This window comes from Rissa tridactyla, chromosome 1, assembly GCF_028500815.1.
Source record: "Rissa tridactyla isolate bRisTri1 chromosome 1, bRisTri1.patW.cur.20221130, whole genome shotgun sequence".
NCBI lineage: Eukaryota > Metazoa > Chordata > Aves > Charadriiformes > Laridae > Rissa > Rissa tridactyla.
The window spans coordinates 204,019,170-204,037,115 of NC_071466.1; the positions used below are offsets into that span (position 1 = coordinate 204,019,170).

Genomic DNA, 17,946 nt, shown 5'->3' on the forward strand with positions numbered 1-17,946 from the left:
CCTGGCTCTGCGGGCTAAGGCGAGTGTGACATGTAGTCCACAGCAAGCAAGATTTGAAAAAGGAAAAATAACCACGTATCCCTTTCTGGTTCATTAGGATAAGACTTGTTTTCCTTCGTAAGGGGGGGGGGAGGGACTGACGCAGGATACTGCTGGCTTTGATGTCTGCTGGAGTCCTGCAGCTGAGAAGCCATGGAAAGCATCATGCAGCAGGAGCAAGCAGCTGCTCTCATTTACCCTGGACACCCACAAAGGGCTGAGCAGCCTTTGCCTTTTGAATTGATGACATATTCGTGCTGGCAGCACTGAAATACTCAGTGCCTTATTTACTCATAAGAGCTGGGGGTGGAAAAAAAGTCTCTGACTGATTCACCAGCTTTATCTTGACTGTGCAAGAATCACCATTGCTATCAGGAGACACAGCGCACTTGATCCCTCTGTATTGAGGGAACAAAGGGCCTGGAAATCTGCCAGGTCTCTCTAGGTAAGGCATCCTCAGCTGGCAGCAGTCTCTCTTGCAGTCATCAGCAGAGCAAGCTCATGAAAATCCTCTCACACTGTGTGAATTCTTCTGGTAGCAGGCTATAGTTATGCAGCTCTAGTGAGTGAAATGAAGTATGATGTGTGGTGTGATACGAGAGAGAGGAATTGTGATCAGAAACCCACGGCGGGAAGAAAGGCTGGATGGTAGCAGGGAAGGAAAACAAAGCCGAGGGGTCAGTATGGGAAAGCAATAGGGAACTCCAGGGCGGAGAACAGAATCCCGTCAGCGTTAGGATGTGTCTAAGGAACCAAATAATTTGTGATTTAGGGTGCTGTGACCAGTGACCTGAGGGTCAGGCCTGTGTGACGATGCTGAGAACTGTACGTACCGGCTGTGCTAACTGACAGCTCCCAGAAGAGTCCCTGCCGTGGGAGCTAGCATGGGGTCAGTGCTGGCTGAGGGCTGTGCTGACAGCCTCGGGGGTAAGCCATAGGAACTCAAGCCCAAGAGAGACCTGACAATGTCAAGTCTCCAGTGGCTGGTGCAGATGGTGCCGAATGGAATCACTCTGGGATCTGTAGCGCCATGGCCACTGTCACCCCAGCAAGGAAACCCATCTCAAACACAGGCTGGAGCCAGGACGTTGAAATGCCAGCTGACAGGTCAGCAGTATTAGTAGCTTATACTGTACTAGAGCTGGGCGGTGTTGTGATAGCCCTTGTACAATTGAGTGAACTCATCAGGGCTCTGTCTCTGCTTGCACACCTCCTAATGCTAGCAGCTGGAGGTGCAGGGGTGTAGCTCTCATTGAAGGCAAGAAAGAGGATGGGTGCCGCCTTGATGTGAAGAGCTGTAAGACACCGGGTTCATCACCTGCTCGAGGATACAGGGTAGCTGCAGCCTTTTTATTTTTCCCTGTCCCCTAGAACCGAGCAGACCGTAAAGCTGGGGAGCTTGGCCATGCCGTGCTGCACCATGGTGGTTTGGCTGCCTGTCCTGCAGCAAACCCCTGAGTATCTGGGGGGTGTAATCTAACTCTTGGAAGCTGTCTTAAGATAACCCCCAATGCTTTCAAAAATGCTTTACTCCTGAGCAAGTCATGACCGCGCATCAGATTCTGAATCATCTACACTTATTCTTGTGGCAGTATTTAGGATGTGTTCGTTCCGAGCAGATTTGCTGTATAGCCTAAAGCCAAGTTGTTGTCACAAAGGTAGAGGCCAGTTTTTGCTGCTTAGTCACCTTTAAATATTGACCTGAATAATGAAATTATTCAAAAGAATGCTGCAGGGTAGGAATGCATTCCCTGCTCTTAAATACTAGCAAGTGAGGAAGTTTCTTTCAAGGTTAAGATCAAGCCCGGGTACGCTAGCAACAGCTATTCAGAGTTGTATTTTACAGTCTGACTCAAATGCAGAATTCCCTTTTCTTCTGGCATGTCAAGTGAATCCAGGTGTGCCCTTAATAACACTGCCCTTCATCACAATTTCTGAGTTGCGTTTTTAGAAGCTTGCTTTATACTTTTCACTTGCAACTTCCAAAAACTTGCCTGTGCTCAGTAGCACTCTTCTTGTCTGGATATGTTGTCCTCCATATTGAGTCAGGAGGGCAGCAATACAGAGCTGGGTCGTGCCATCCTTAAAATTTGTGCCTGTGTGGACACAGTTAAAGGTTTTGCCCTTCATTTCAGGCCAAGCACTCTAGGGCCTAGAGAAATCTCTGTTAACCCTGACCATATTTTTCTTGCACTCTTTCCTTAAGAAAATCTGCCTCAGAAAGATGCTTTTCTCTGCCATCCATGTCTTTAGTTATTGCTTCACTGTGGATCCTGCTTGGCCCATACAGGAACCTTCCCCCCCCCCCCCCTTTTTTTTTTCCTCCTAGACCAAATACATAATACTCAGTAACATTTCAAAGTATTTTTCTAGATGATTCTAGGTAGGTTCCCTCTTGTTGTGCTATGCCAGGACTCATTGCAAATAGTGGGGGTGTATTTGGGCAGCCAGTTCTCATAGTCCCTCTCCTGTTCAAGGGACCTGACTGACTGCCGTTGCTGCCAGGAGGGCTGCAGGTACCCATGCCCCATCAGCAGTGGGTGGTTTGTACTTGGTATTACATTCTGCCAATGTTTGAGCAATTCCTCATTTATTCGTAAAACACACTCTCTCTTTTCTTGGCTTGTGGCTTAATGTTGGTGCTGCCAGATGCGTTTTCTTCTTACCTGTCTGCTTGGCAATCTGACTTAATGCAGTCATTGAGGAGGCTGTATACTGATCCTTTACTCACAATCTGAGTAAAATCCAGTCTTCGCACAAGCTGTAGTCAATTTGCCCATTTAATTTCAATTCAGCTCAAAGTTTGAAGTGGTCTCTAGAAGGACTGTGCTCTAGTTCCACAGCTGTGCCTGCTTTCTGTGGCCCAAGATCAGCAGCTATCTGTCCCAAGGCTCCTGGGTCATCTCTTGTCTTGTAAAGCAGCAGCAGTTTTACCTGCTGCATCCCCTGCGTTGGCATGGTAATCTAGCTGTTGTTATACGTGCTGTGGTTCCCAGCTCCTTTTTCTTTTCCCATTTATACATATCATCCCCTAAATCATCTTCCTCTGGTGATTTCAAATCTAATTCTCCACCGCTTTCTGCAGATACAGCAGCTATTTTTAATTTTTGTGTCCTCGTGTGCTTTTGCAAGCAACTAATTTTAGCTTCACGTTTAATATGATCGGGTTCCCTTGGAGCTCTCCTTTGCTCTGGGGCGAATGGCTGCACTGTGCATCTTAATCCTTCTACTGGATTCTGTTTTCTGCTTCTGCAGCTTTTTCCCTTTTTCTGAATTGAAAAATACTGTATTTCATTATTACTTTTTTGAGCCACTAGACAGTACTCCTTTTCCAGTTTCTTAGCATTCTCTCTGAAAACGCAATTTTCAGATCAAAGCAGTTATTTTCTGCTTCTACTCTGGTTCTGTCAGCACAAAATGTTTTAGCTGCTTCCCACTACAGTCACAGCGATACAGGAATTGTATCCTCAAGTTTCGCTTCATAACTAGGGAACGTTTATTCTATATCACCCCTGGTCCTATGGGGTGAAATAAAACATCCCTTCTTCCATAGAGAGGTACCTGTAGCCTGGAACATCTTGGTTTGGTTTTTTTTGTTGATTCTCTTATATTGCTCTGATCTTCACCTGGATCAGTTAGTCTCCTTTGGGTGGCATTAGCGGGCAGTGACGTAAAGCTTGGTATCCAGCAAACAAACAACAGACTGGGCAAACTGTAAAGGAAACATTGTCTAGCTAATGAAAAAACACTTTTTGTGGCCATGCAACATCCTACTCTGACCACAGTAAAAGCAGGCTATGATACCTTGAGACTGAAGTTGCACTGTTCGTACACGAGGGCTCCATGGAGTACTGCATCTCAGGAGCCTTGCCCTGACCAAAGAAGCCGGCGTTGTCTATGGGCTCTTCACTGACATGGTGTGCTTCTGGCACTCCTGAAACAAGTCACGCTTACGCTATGGAAAGAGCCTGCGATCCAACTGAACATTTTACTTTCTTCGTTGAGCTGGCCAGCAAAGAAGAGATCCCTGATCAGAAGCAGAAGAGGAGAGAAAAGGCCGCAATATGCTAATAATGGGTCCAAAGCAGAAAGAGATACAGATCTTCAAGATGGAAAAGCTCAGAGCTGAGCTCAGCGTTATCAGAGGTTCCCAGTAGGGTCTGTGGCATACAAGGCATCTTCTTGACCATGTACGAGCAATAACCCCAGGCACAGGACCAGCAGTACCCCTGGAGAGGACTCATGCAGAAATGGGCATGGTACTGGTAGGGTCTCTTCCCAGAAGATCACGAATGCAGGTAGACTAAGCAATTACAGTTAGAGAAGAAAACAGTGTGTGCCAGTAGATGAGATGAGGGTGATTATTTTTAGGCTTAGTTTCCACAGAGACTGTGCATCAAAAGTAATGAGAAAGGACTGGCAGGCACAGGACGCCGTGAGGTTTGCACTCAGCTCCATGAAGAGCATCTCTAGGATGAAGCTAGACCAAGAAATGAATTTGAGAAATGCATTACTAGATCAAAAAACCCAGAGGGCCCATATTCCCATCTTGTCCTGAGGCCCTGAAGGCTCTTAATCAAGGAAGAAATTTAATTTTGAACTTTACTGATTCACTGTTTTTACATTTGGCCAATGCGGGCACTTCAGAGCTTTCAACCTTGCTGGAAATAGAGCGGAGCTGCTAGGGTCTTGGAAGACCTCTATTCTCTTCTTCAAGAGAAATGAACTTATTCTCCTATGTGCTGTGCAATTACTTGGTATGGATCTACAGCAAGCGCAATAAGCCTTCAGTCTGGAGCGACAGCGTTTTACCTGCCATGCATCAGCGCTGGGGCCCTGAAATGGGCAGGACTCCGCAGGATCAGTCCCATTCAGTTGCAACCATTTTGTGACCTACATCTGGTAAAGCTGAAAGGACAGTGAATCTTCTGTGCGAGATGAGCCTGCAGAGTGATTACAGCCGAGTTCTGGCTGGAGGCACCCTGGGGCTGGCTGCTGCTTTATTTTACTAAGTGGGTAAGTTCATGCTCTTTTAAGTCGGGGAAAAAGCTTCTGGTTCAGTGATGGGGCAGGATCTCTTCAGCAGCATGTAAGAGCACGGTATTGATTCAGCCCTGGCTGTGCGTGAGGAAATCCCTGGGAGCATCCACCTTTGTCCTGACTTACCTGTCAGAACAGCACTGAAATATTAGTCTGAAATATCTGCCACTTCAGTTCTGTGTTGATCAGCCGAGCTGGCTTCCCTCACACCAAGCACAGTGGTGATGAGAAGAGGGGACAAAGGGGTACAAAGTACCAGCTGCAGCTTTTCTGGTCCTGGAGGGTGTATTAAAGCCAGTTTGCTGTCAGCTGTCCCATGGAGACTACCCAGACAGGCAAGGAGAGTCACGCCAATGCTCTGCTTGATTGCCCCTGCCCTCTCATCCCCTCCAGAGCCAGTGGTAGGAGGTAGGACCTCAAAACACCACCTGGCGTCAGGCAAAGTAGTTGATGGAATTCCTCGGTGAGCTTGAGATATCACTGAGCTTGATGCGACGCTGTCAGGACTCTGGTCTCTCTAGGCAGGCTCAGAAGTGTGTGCTCAGGCCCCTGGGGAGGATTTGGGGCAGTGAGCAACCTCTTCAGACACTTTTGGAGCTGGGTAGCAGCTGTATGGGTGAGGCTGCATATGTAGATTTTAGTCCTTGCCTTTTAATCTTCGATAGCAAGTAAATACTGCTTTCTCTCGGTGTAGGGAATAGCAAATACCTTCTGACAGGAGAAGACTGGCAGAAACTGGTGTCCATTTTGATCTCTTTGAATGCTGCCACTCTTCTGAATTTCTGAACTGCTTTCCCCCCGTCCCCCCTCCTGGAATTTTGGGGGTGTCTGATCTTGTAGATGTTTTTGCCCCGTGCTGCATGCTCTCATGTCTTTAAGGCCATTCCAGAGCAAGTACATCAGGTAGTTAGCCCTGGCTGCTGGCAGCTGATGTTTCCCCATCATCAAAGCTGAGCTTTCCCGCTCAGCTTCCTCTGTACATATCGGTGTGGTAATACTGCCTGCATGAAGCGGGGTATTGCAGGGAGGAGCGTTCAAGAAAATTGATGTGCAAATGGATTGGATCTGATTCCTTATGGCCTGGCTGTCCATGGGTGTGCAGAGAAACACTGGAGCGTCCTTCCCCACCTGCTATTTGCACCCAGTCTGCACGGATATAAGAGAGTAGTTGATGAAGTCTAGGTGCATCCATCCTGTGGCTCACATAGCAGTAAGGAAGGGTTCCGTTCAGTGCAGCGGGGGGAAAAGCTCAAAGAAAACAGAAAACAGGGCACTTGGTCATTCCAGAAATGACCCAGTGTGCTCCGCAAGAAAATTAATCCTGTAACAGATCATGTCTGTCTTGATGTGTCTACAGTGTTGTAGTGCCTTAATGACCTGGCTTTTTTTTCCCCTTGCTTTTCTCAAATTCACTTGTTCTTTCTGCCTCCGCCCTCCTCGCCGGGCCTCTTCCCTCCTCCTGTCCCTGGGCCGGCGGCCTCTGCGGGAATACGGCTAGATACAGAAATTTGTATTCGGGGGCGCGGGGGGAAGCCTGGGGGCCGGGTTCCCCGCCGCCCGAGCCGCTGGAGGTCAGTGTTGCTCCGCTAAAGCGGCGGCGGCTCCGGCTCCGCGGGGCTGCCCCGGGGCGGCGGCGGGGCCGGGCTGGGGGAGGCGGGCCGGGGCCGGCGCGGCTCTGCCGGGTGCTGGTGGCGGCCGGCAGCAAGGCTCGGACGGGGCGCGGTGGTTCTTCGCTGTGGGAACTCGGTGCCTCGGTTTCCCCTCTCTGAAATGCAGCGCACGGGACTGACTCGCTTCCCTCCCCTTTGACGGCAGCGCCCAGAGGCCCCTGTGAGAGCCTTCACCTGGCTCGTCACTGAGCAGATGGCGGAGACCCCTTCTTTGCCATTGCTTTTAGTAATTACTGGAGAGGAGAGCTGGCTAGCGCAGGCTGGGATCAGGCCAACAAAGGGGATGCTGATGCTTCTCCTTTCCCTGGGGCCTGTGCGGCCAGACGTGCATGCGTTGTCCTGGCAGCCTGCCTGGCCCCTGTCGGATGCCATGCCCAGAGCTCTGCCAAGCGTGCGGATCCCTCAGCTTGCAGGCCTGCCAGCTCTGCTGCCCACATGGACGGGTACCAGCCCACAAACCTTCCCTGGGGTTCGTTGGCACTGGGATATGTGCAGCCCCTCTGGAAGCAGTCGGCTGTCACGGCTCGATGGCAGGCAGGGCACTGTGGGGTGAGCCCGGTATGGGCACCCTGGCAGGGCAGGCTGTGCTGGGGCCTGTGGGGCTAATCCAGGCAGGTCCTGTGCAAGCACAGCACTGCTGCTCCCATCTTCGTGGCCCCAGCTAGTATCTGCAGGAAGGAATTGAAAATCAGACATGGGCACGTGGCTGGACCAAGCCCTGCCTTGCCCCTGTCATTCACCATCTGCCTTTTTCAAGCCCTGGAAGTCAAACAAGGGCCTCACTTCCAAATCAAATCCCAGGGAGTCTATTGACCCGCAGCAGCTGGAGTTTGGTACCAGAGAACAGCAGAGCGGTGACATCCTTGAATGACATTCAGAGTAAGATCTATTGATCTATTTGTTTGCAAGTGTTTCTTTCCCTCAACAACATGGAGCTTGCAGCAGAAACTCACTGAAGCTTGTATTTGTCGTCTTCAATCTCCTGGCCAGGCCTGTGCTCTTCTAGCAGCTAGATTCTTTGCTCGGGAGAAGGAGGATTGTTCCCCTTGTCTCACTCCCTTCTCTAAGGGAGTCCAAGCCCCATCTCCTGTTCCTGTTGAGCAGTCATGTAGTGGCAGCCTCCTGGGCAGACATTCTCCATCTCTGCAGCTGAAACTGATCTCTTGTGTAGGTCTCTTGGAGACCATGAACAAATACAGTATCAGCACTGTTACATTCTTTGATATAAATGAAGTTACATGGCCAGAAGCAGAGACTTCTGATGTTTATTGGAAGTGTTATTTATAATACCAACATGAAAGCAGAGCATTTATGCATTAGAATCACATTCACTTTGGAGAAAAGCACCAAAAAAACAGTCATATGATCACACATAAACTACTGGGGGAACTAGACCCACTCAGGACAAGTGACCTGTGCTCTTTCGTAATCACTCTTGAAACGTTCAGAGCAGTGTTTCTAAGCACTTCAGAGATGTGTGATAGGTGGAGACACAGCAATCAAAAGCTGTGGCAGAACTCACACTGATTTCTGTAGACTTTGGATAGAATTAATGCCTAACATATAACAGGCAGCTGGAGGTCAGGAGCTGTTGCCCCCAGCCACTCTGCTTGAACCACCAGGCGCCTTTCTTCCTCTTCTACTCTCAGCTTATCAGTGTCATCACTCTAAAATAACTGGCACCAAAGTTCACACCTTGTAACTATATGCACAGAGGCTGACAGAGCTGTAAAAGACTAGAGAGGCTGTTCCCATCGTCTAGTCTGACCTTCTACGGCACACAGCAGCTGTTCTTAACTTCTGAAGTCTTCAAATAATGGAAAGGCCTTACAGTCTTAGCTAATTGTTCCAATAATTAAATACTTTTATTGTCTAGAGCCTGCACTTCATCCTTGCTCTCAGTCCATCTAGTGGCAGTTTTCAACACTGAACCTCTGTTCTCAAAGACGCTTCTGAACGAAAAAAGCACAAAAGCTGGTTTAGCAATTAGATGAGGTTTCTAACATTTAAAGCTGTACTGCACGATGTAAGTATTATAATCTGTATTTTACAAAACAATGTAGGTTTCTTTTACATCTGTTCGAAGTGTCTTTTCATATATTGTCCTATACAACATGCAATAAGTGTACATCCAGGTCAGTTAGCTCTGGCTTCTCTGCTTTTGCTCTGCCAAAGACAGGCCACAGAAATGAATGGCTGTGCTTCGGCTCAGGGAGACCTGAATTCATTCCTGATTCCTTCACAGGGAGGAAAGTCAATAGTAGTAGGGGCAGCTGATAGGAAAATTGAGCTGCTTTTGCATAAAGCTGATGCTCCGATAAAGCCTTGTTGTTCCTTGATTTTGTAGATCCCGAGCAAGGAAAGTAGTTTTGTGCATAGCTAAAATAAGATCTTACAGCGAAGGCCAGGATGAAGAATTTGTTGGAGATGGAGATCAGCATTGCCCATAGTGGACCAACAGTGTGAGTGAGAAAGCACATAGCTATGTTTTAGGGTCAGATCACTTGTTTCCTCATGCAGCAAATTGCACGGGGCTTGCAAGACCGCTTATCTTGTCTGAACCTGCCCCCCAAAAGGCTAAGCACACCAGCTAAACTCACCTCAGCTGGACAGAAGCATCCTGGGCAGTGTCAGCCCTTGGATCTGGCAGCACTTAGACACATGGTGCCTCTTTGTAGACCTGTCAGTTGTTCAGAGGTTAGAGTATGTGACCATCACTAGGAGAGTAGCTACGTTTCATCCAGCTGTTGGCCAGCTGTGGGAGACTACGGCGGCAGCAGTGTTGGCTGTGAAAATGCGTTTGCATACATGGATGTTCAGAGCGTGCTGTGTGATACCGTGTTACACTGCTGTTGGGGGGGGGGGGCGGTTCCTGAGGAGGAAGGAAAGAAGTTTGCAGTTCAGCATCAAGAACAGTAGTAAAGATAGATGGTTTTTCATCCATCTCTTTCCAGCTTTCCTGGCTGAAACTACAGCCTGTCTCTGCCTCCCCTTAAAAAAAAGGTACTTACCTCTTATTCACAAAAGTAGAATGAGAGGAACTGAAGAAGCAGAGTGGGTGCCCTAGAGAAATGCCCAGAAAAATAAATACAAAAGCCTGTGTGTGTTCCCATCGTGAAAACAATGCAGTTAGCTCCTGCAGGTAACAAAGACTTAACGTTTGTAGGTGCCAGGCATGCCTGTGGGTAGCTTAGTGTGAGAGCAATAGGAAGATCAGGGTTGCAGCAGTACTGTCTGTTACCGCAGAATTTCTTTACGTTACTGGAGAACCACCTGCACAGAAATTGAATATACCGTATTTACAGCAAATAAATGCAAACAATGGTGGGTTGGAGCTCTGAACGTGTGGCTAGCCCCGTTGGTGCCGGAGAGTCAAACAACACTATAACAACCGCCACAGACACAGTAAACTGATAACACACTCAGAGAGTATAAATCACTCTTTCCTATCTCTGTCATTGTGGTGTTCGTGACACGCTGGGTTTCTGACTGCGCAATGAAATGGCATTTGACTGAAGACATTTAGTGTTTGTAAGGGAAGTTGTTCCTGAGCCAAACCGCTCCTTTGGAGCGCAGCAAAGAGTCGCAGCACCGTGACGGGTGGTTTTGTAAAGCCTCAGTGAAATTACCCTGGGCCTCTCCATCCAGGCCCTCTGTTGTACTACAAAAACCAAATGTATGTGATAGATTGGATAAAATCTTCATTGACTGTCCCTGCTCAACTTAAACCAAGTATTTTCTTTTACCCAGTCCCTTTCTTTATCTCAGTCCCTTGCCACCAAAAAACGTTTTTGTAATCAGGAAAGAAAAGAAGCCAAGACATGGAGTATTAAGTCATAATTAATTAATTTTCTTCAGATTAAAATAATTTTCTGAAATCTTGTAGCGTTTGCTTGTTTTATATCAGGTTCTTAGACAGCACTTAACATTATACATGCCCACACTTGGAAAAGATTATTTCACCCACATGTTTACTGTCATTATTCTTCTGTGTGTGTTCCACTTGATTCTGTAAAACATTAAATACGCCAGAGGAAAAACCAAAGGTGAAGATATTGAATGCTTCTAGTGTTACAAAAGATAAATAAGCTGAAAGTGTTGACAGGACAGCCTGAGATACCGTAACAAGCTGTGGGTTTTCTCCAAAATTGCTTTCAAACAGCAACATGGGAGGGCAAGGAAGGGCTGAAATAAAATACTGAATGAAAAGAAAATATTTTTAGCTTTTACCAGCAAACTTTTCAACCCTGACGTGCTTTTCACCCATTCTGCGGCTCAGCAGGGACAGAAGACCCCATTCCCTGGTGCAAAAGCATGACCGTGTGTACGCTGCCCTCCCCAAAGGCAATCAGGGAACACGGCCGTGCCAGCTGGGGGGCACAGAGCTCTTCCAGGAGGAAAATGCCAGTGGCTATAGCCCGGGGGCAGTGGGCAGCAGACACTTCTGTCCATAACTCTGCTTTCGTTTCCTCTTCTCCCCCTTTCGCATCCTCCATTTTCTCCCACTCTTGCCTACATCTGCCAAAAGTAAGTCCAGCTTCATCCTGCTTTTGGGTCTGGTTTCCACAGCAATGGCCACCTTATGTTTTGCAGCTGAGATATATAGAGAGAAAATCACATCTGATTCTTTGGCTCTTCAGAGCAGGTGTCATTTGGGAGGTGCCTTGGAGTCTCATGCACTCTGCTTTAAGGCTGGCTTAATGGCAATGCAGTGTTCATTTTGGGAGAGGAGGTCGGTATCTGCTCTGGGGGGCTGGCGAGGACAACCCCCTGTCCTCAGGTTCCTCTTTCTGCTTTTGTAATCTCAGCCCATCCTGGCCTGGTGCTTCTGACTGCCCTGCTGAGGGCTTAGCACCTGGTTTTGTCTCTGCAGTCGGCTCTTTCTTCTTCTCTGAAGGCTCTTTTTTGCTTGGTGCCTCTGCTCTGTCTGACCCTTGGCCACTATCACCTGTGGCACTGGATGTTACCTGCATGGCCGGCGCTGGCTGAAGGGGCTCGTCATTCTTCTTCCACCTCCGGGCCCCCGAGCGTGTATTGAATTCATACATTTTGCCAGTAACTTGTAAGGGAGAAAAGACAACTGATTAAAATCATTCCTGCTTTAGCAGATTAAGACATGATGGTTCTCCTCAGGACGGGGTTGAAACAAGAAATGTGGAGCACCTGGAAAATCAGCTCAGATGAGGAGGTCGCCCTGAGAGGGAAAGTCTCACTTCCACAAGCGAATATGGGGACCTGGGCGTCATGGTGGCTGCTCGGGGAGATGCTATTCTATCATTATGAAAACTGGCTCTGCAGTTCGGGGAATAGGAATATTCAAAATATTCCTATTGCAAAAAAAAAAAAAAAAAAAAGGACCTTCTTATCATCCTATACCTCTATCCAAGTTACGGCTATCATGGGTTAACATGGGCAGTGTAACAAACACATCCATAGTCCTTAGTTGCTTGGACTAACCCTCCCAAAACTTTTGCCTTTGGCCCTGATGAACAAGGCCATTGTGTATGTCTGTACCTATTTTTTCAAGAGGTAGCAAAACCCGCTAGGAGCACAATGTGCTACATACATCGTCCAGACCATATCAGGTCATCTAGGTTGACCCAGGATTTGGAGATCTGGGATCCCTGACGAGTTTTGGCCGTATGCATTGCTTCTCCATTTGCACAAAATGCTTTCCTCCAGGCTTGCTGTGCACATTGTCATTAGTAGAGTGAAATACTATGTATTTTCTGTTTGTGCAAGTACCTGCTTCCCTCATATATATAAAATATTGTCAAATTTAGGTTGTTTAGCACACATGGCTACCTTTCCTTATTGGAAAGATTTTTGGCCCTCTTCAGATTTTATGGGTAATTTCAACTTGTATGTTAAAAGCAAGTATCTTCTCCTTCAGTTCATTTACTACCTAGAGATAGGTGGAAAAATTGCCATGCGTCCAGTGTGATTGCCTCACAGCTGAAATCACTGTCTCTTGCTAAACAGATGGAGAATCGGGAGCTATAGTGGCACTTCTTGTAATTAAACAATATTAATATGAGACAAACAAAAGACCATTAATGCCTGGAAAGAAACGGCGGTTACGTGTTGCTTCTTGTTACAGTTTGTATCAGAATTAATGGTTTCTGACACATTAACACAATTTGAGCAATTAAAGATGAAACTGGATCTCTTTACATGTTATTTTTTCTGACTGCTTACAAGGCGGGTGTGTTAAGGCAGCTTAGATCAGGAAGCAGCTCCTGACCATCTCTCCTAATTATATTCAACAGATGATGTCCTGGGAATTATTAAATCTCATTTCCAAACCACCAACACTTGATCCTCTAGGGTTCGGGATGAGCCAGGGAGGGGGAGGGAGAGGGGAGTGGGGAGCACACATTTCTCTGCTGACACCACAAAGCTGTGTTAGAACTTAATATTTGTGTCAGGCATGATACAAATGCTATGGCTCTGGGGGGCAGTTCGGATGGGCTCAGATATCCTTAAGTCTGGTGTGGTCAGGTTTGCTGGGGAAAGGAGCCACCAGCTATCCTGCAAAAACGCTGGGAAGCAGTTCTTGCAGCGGCCTACAGAACATCCATGTTTACTATATTACAAATGCAGGTTACACAGAGAAAAAGCAGGGACTTTGGAGCCCCTCCCTCTAGATCTCTTTATAAATAGCAGGTGGGCTTGGATCTGGACCAAACTGGCCTTGAGCAGCCTTGTGGATGGGCTTAATTGCACAGTAGGGTCCCATTTGTTTGCCCAAACTCTACTGAAGCCCCCATGCCTAGTGTTTCCCATTAGCTCACGGCATCTGACAGCTCCGAGCCAGCTAATAAAAAACACGAGGTACAGGCACTTGGGTGGAAATTCAACCAGATGAATCCAAGCCTTGAAACAAGCCTGCCTTCTTCTGGATAATTTTTAGACCTATTGTTTTGGACCTATTTTCGGATCTATTTCTTAAAGACCTATTTTGACTGACTGTCACATTTTACCAGCCCCTCTACTCCATGGTGGGCCCTTCATCCATTAGACACAGAGCTGGGCACCCTACTGCCAAGCCAAGCATTGTGGTGTGGGCTCAGGCAGGGGCTGTGGTTCAGGGGGATGAGGCAAGGCAGAACAACCCTTAGAAAAAAACATTTTTCTCATGTGAACCCTGCTGCAGAACACAGTGGCCATCACTTGGGGAAGGGGATAAGCACTACACCCACTGGGTCATCCTGGATTTCCCAGCGTTCGCCTTAATTTCACTTTTCCGAGCTGGTTAATCAGATATGCTCAGAGTTAGCATAGTAGGGGCCTGGTGACACATTCAGTAGCTGATGCCACTACAACTGTATCTAAAGGCAAATGGTCTTCCCTTTCCTCCCCAAGCAGCGATGCTCGAGCTCTAGATAAACAGCAGCAATGCACTGTTGCTACAAAGGAGGAGGTTTGTGCAGGAGCGAGTAACTCACCCCCGCACCCTGCATCCAGGGAGAGGTTTCAGAGACGAAGTTAGTACATCTGCGGCTGCGTTAATCTGCTGGCCATTTCCCAGACATGGGAAGGGTGAAACCACGTAGCCATGACAGCACCAGAGCAGGAGGCTTACGGCAAATTCCTCCTCCCTCCCACCTTCCAATACTGGATCCATACATTCAGGTTTAGCAGAAGATCAGTGAATAATCTGGCCATCATATGTGTGCTCGCAAGGGACATGAGTATGTTCTACCATTAGAAATGTTACTAGGGCACTCTCTTGATTTTCACTGTCAGTGAAACATAGTTCCCTTTCTCCTTGGAAACAGCAAACCTGAAATATGAAAAGCAAATGTCGAACCATATTTAAATCAACTAATCCAGTTTGTTTTCCAGCCAAATATTTGTATCCACTGTTAATTGCTTTTTATTACCTGGGTCTCTGGCTTCTCCATCAAAGACAGTGTTTAGCTTTGTCATTGTCTGTGAACAGAGACAAAATGTGAAATGAATCCTGTGAATCAGTTAAGTAAGACGGAGGAGCAGTGACTTGGAAACGGTGACCTACATGGATGGAGGCGGATTTGTATAACCTGCATATTGCATTCCTGTAGGCTGGATTTAATCAAAACTGGCAACAAAAGCCATTTGTGGTGTAGGGTGTTGCCACTAGATGTTCAAAGGAGAATTAATAAGGTTTGACATGCTAAATGCCTCCTCGTGTGGAACCACAAGAGGGTGACCTCCACCCAGAGGAGGCTTGGGAATCCCCTCTCTGAAGAACTTGGGGAGGGAAAGTACGCTAATGAAAGTGCCTTGCAGCCTTTATGCTATTATGGCTATGAAAAAGGAAGATGCTCCAAGATCTAGAAGCAAATAAACATCTATTACAGTGGAAATAGCCATGGAATTTTGCTGCAAACAACTTATCAAGACCAAACTCTCTCCAGCTTGGGTACACTTGTGTACTTTACTGGCTGCGCTCAGGCGGGTCAGGGTTAGCTGCACAGGTCAGTGGTGTCTCAGCAGTACAACGTTGCCATCAGTGAAGCTGGGGAACTTGCCATCCTGCCTCTGCAGCTGCAGCAAGTCTCCTTGTCTCCCTCTGGTCTCCCAGGTACGGGGCTGCCAGGGAGGCTGGAGAGTTCGGCATTTGAAAGCAATGGGGCCACAGCGCAAGTAAGCATCCCTCAGAGCCCGTGTTGCCTCCAAATACGGCGGCCAGTTGGGGCACTGAAGTGTTTTGCATTTGGGGGCAATCCTTTTTTCCTTGCCTATCATTTTGATATTCTCTTTGGAAAACAGATACCTTTCACAGAAAGGGTCCTACGATCATACTGCATGACAGGGCTGCGGAAAACTGGGGTTTGTTTTTAGGCCGGCTGTACTTACCACAACCACATCTTTCTTAGGTTTCTTCTTTTCTATGGAAAAGGAAAAGCACATTGTAAAGAGTCAAGCCCAGATTTCCTCAAACAAATAGACATTTTTGGTACTCAACTTCTGAGGCATCTGACATGAGCTTTATTCCTTTTCAAGGGATAATCACTCATACTATTTGAAAAGTGAACTCCTTCATAGTAGTTTGGAGTGAGAATCCACAGTGGCCAATCACTAGTCAAATTTTAGCCTTGAAAAGCTTCCTTCAGTAATGAATAAATAACAATGGTTTCTTTAACAAATTTCCATTTCTAAATGATACGAACTGATATAGAAATTCACCGCTGGGGATATTTGAACTACAAATGTAGATTTTTTTTTTTCCATGAATGTTTGTAGTTGCAAAGCTTGTGCTTTGAAACACGCGCTTGGAGACAAAACAGGGAAGTGCTGCAGATCCAGTCAAGTAAAATTCAGATTGAAGAACAGTTTGGGTATGTGTGAATTTACCACACTATTAACTCATCTCACATGCAAACAAATACAGCAGCAGTGCCATGGGCATCTTGACAGCATGGATTTGTGGATGATACCCAACTAGTTGCTATGATTTCTTCTTGCTTGCTCCTTGCCAATTTGTTTAATGGCCTTTCTGTGGAGAACTGTATGCCTGGCCACCAACAGGCTTTACGGCCGGGTGTGCAATACTCTGAGGTGCTGCAGATGGGTCTCAACCTGAGCACTGATGGGAAACCTGTTCTGTCTGGCCTTTGCTGCCCAGCATTTGAGAAGCCGTTTCTTGGAAAGCACCAAGCATCCATTTTTTTTTGGAAATCAGCCAGCGCTGAAATCTCTCAAACTGGGCAACCAAGAGTACAGCTAATTTTGTTGGGTTTGTTAGTCGCATTTTTTTCAAGCTGGGAGATACTGATTGAGGAGAGGGAATTATAAATACCAGGTCTTACTGAGCCCATATGAGCCATGCTTGCCAGCAGAAAGCTAATGGGACTAAAGGGAACAAGACTGCTTAAAAAACCACTTTTTTGTGGGTGCAACTTATACCCCTGCTAAGTTATACAAACTCCTTTAAACGCACCAATACTTTGAAATAAGTCTTCAGGTATATGAAGTAATGATGTCAAGGGAGCAAATGAAGGGATTAGACAACAGGGAATTAGACTGGAGAGGACTCTTGAAGGTGCTCTAAGGGTATGGGATTATTTTTTAAAAGCTAGCATATGAATTGCAAGTGAAAAAATACAGTAATTCCTTAGCATCCGTGTCAGAATAGCAGGCTACTCTGAATTTGTTTTTTACCTAATAGTTAATAGATCTGAAGACCAAAAGGACCGTGAAATCACTTAGGCAGGCCTCCCATAATCAGCTGAGGTTATTTAATCTCAATACTCTTGTACTGGGTCAAATGTGTTTGTCTAGAAATGGAGTTACAAATTTTACACTGAATCATAAACAAGATCTTGTTGTGAAGTATTAAAACACAGAAAAGAGGTACACACCTGGAGCGTTTATCCTGTAATGAAAAAAAGATTAAGAGTGTAGTTAACAAATGTCATACTTTTGCCTACATAAAAATATCATGCTTTGTTCTCTTTCATTTGGCAAGAAGGATGTGTTTCCTTGAGTTCTGGGATTTGCTTGATTTGTTTGCTTCCTGGTTTTGCCTTCACTGAAGGACCGCATCATTTAATGCTGCTTCCAAACAGGAAAAGAGCCCTGAGCATTGCTCTAACACCTCTGCAAGAAGGGATGATATTTAAAAACTAAAGTCTTATTGATGATAACGTGATGGATTTATATTTTCTGGAAAAATATATTTTCCAATACTGTCATCTTGTTGCATTCTTGAAGGAAGGTAAATTTTTTGGATCTGATGTGCTCAGATAATTCCTTTTAAAATATCTGGAATGTTGTAAATATTTTTGAAAACATAGAAATTGCTTTTTAATGGGAGAGCCTGGCCCTATTAATAAATAATAACAATAGCCAAGCTATATGCCGCTAGATTAATTTGTCATTTTTATCACAAATTGCTAAATTCCTTGCACACGCCATTTGAATTATAATCACAGTCATATATTACCTCTTTACATTTACTGTAGTTTCTAAATTTAAGTCCAAATCCTGAGAATACTTACAGAAATCCTTTTTTTCTTTTTTTTTAATCCCAGACTCCATTTAAAGAGCTGCTTATCTTTGTTTTGTGGAGTAAAAAGTCAATTTAGAGGCAGTCTGGCTCCAGCCTGCTGAGAAGGCAGCCAGCGGCGATTTCTGCTGCTTCCCACAATGAACCAGAGCTGGTCCCAGGTGCTTCTGTGGCTTTTGCCAAGCACAAGCACTTAAAGGT

The 17,946-nt window shown here is 46.3% G+C and overlaps 1 protein-coding gene across 1 annotated transcript in view; it reads right to left on the minus strand.

The window, feature by feature from the left end:
- Positions 1-11,464: 11,464 nt before the first annotated feature.
- The window catches only part of CDHR3 (cadherin related family member 3), a 41,860-nt gene continuing 35,378 nt past the window's right edge, over positions 11,465-17,946 (minus strand). The window contains exons 17-20 of the mRNA XM_054202497.1: positions 17,099-17,112; positions 15,594-15,625; positions 14,636-14,684; positions 11,465-11,808 (exon numbers count right to left, since the gene is read on the minus strand). Coding sequence (XP_054058472.1) covers positions 11,465-11,808; positions 14,636-14,684; positions 15,594-15,625; positions 17,099-17,112 — 439 coding nt within the window. The remainder of the gene's footprint in view (positions 11,809-14,635; positions 14,685-15,593; positions 15,626-17,098; positions 17,113-17,946) is intronic.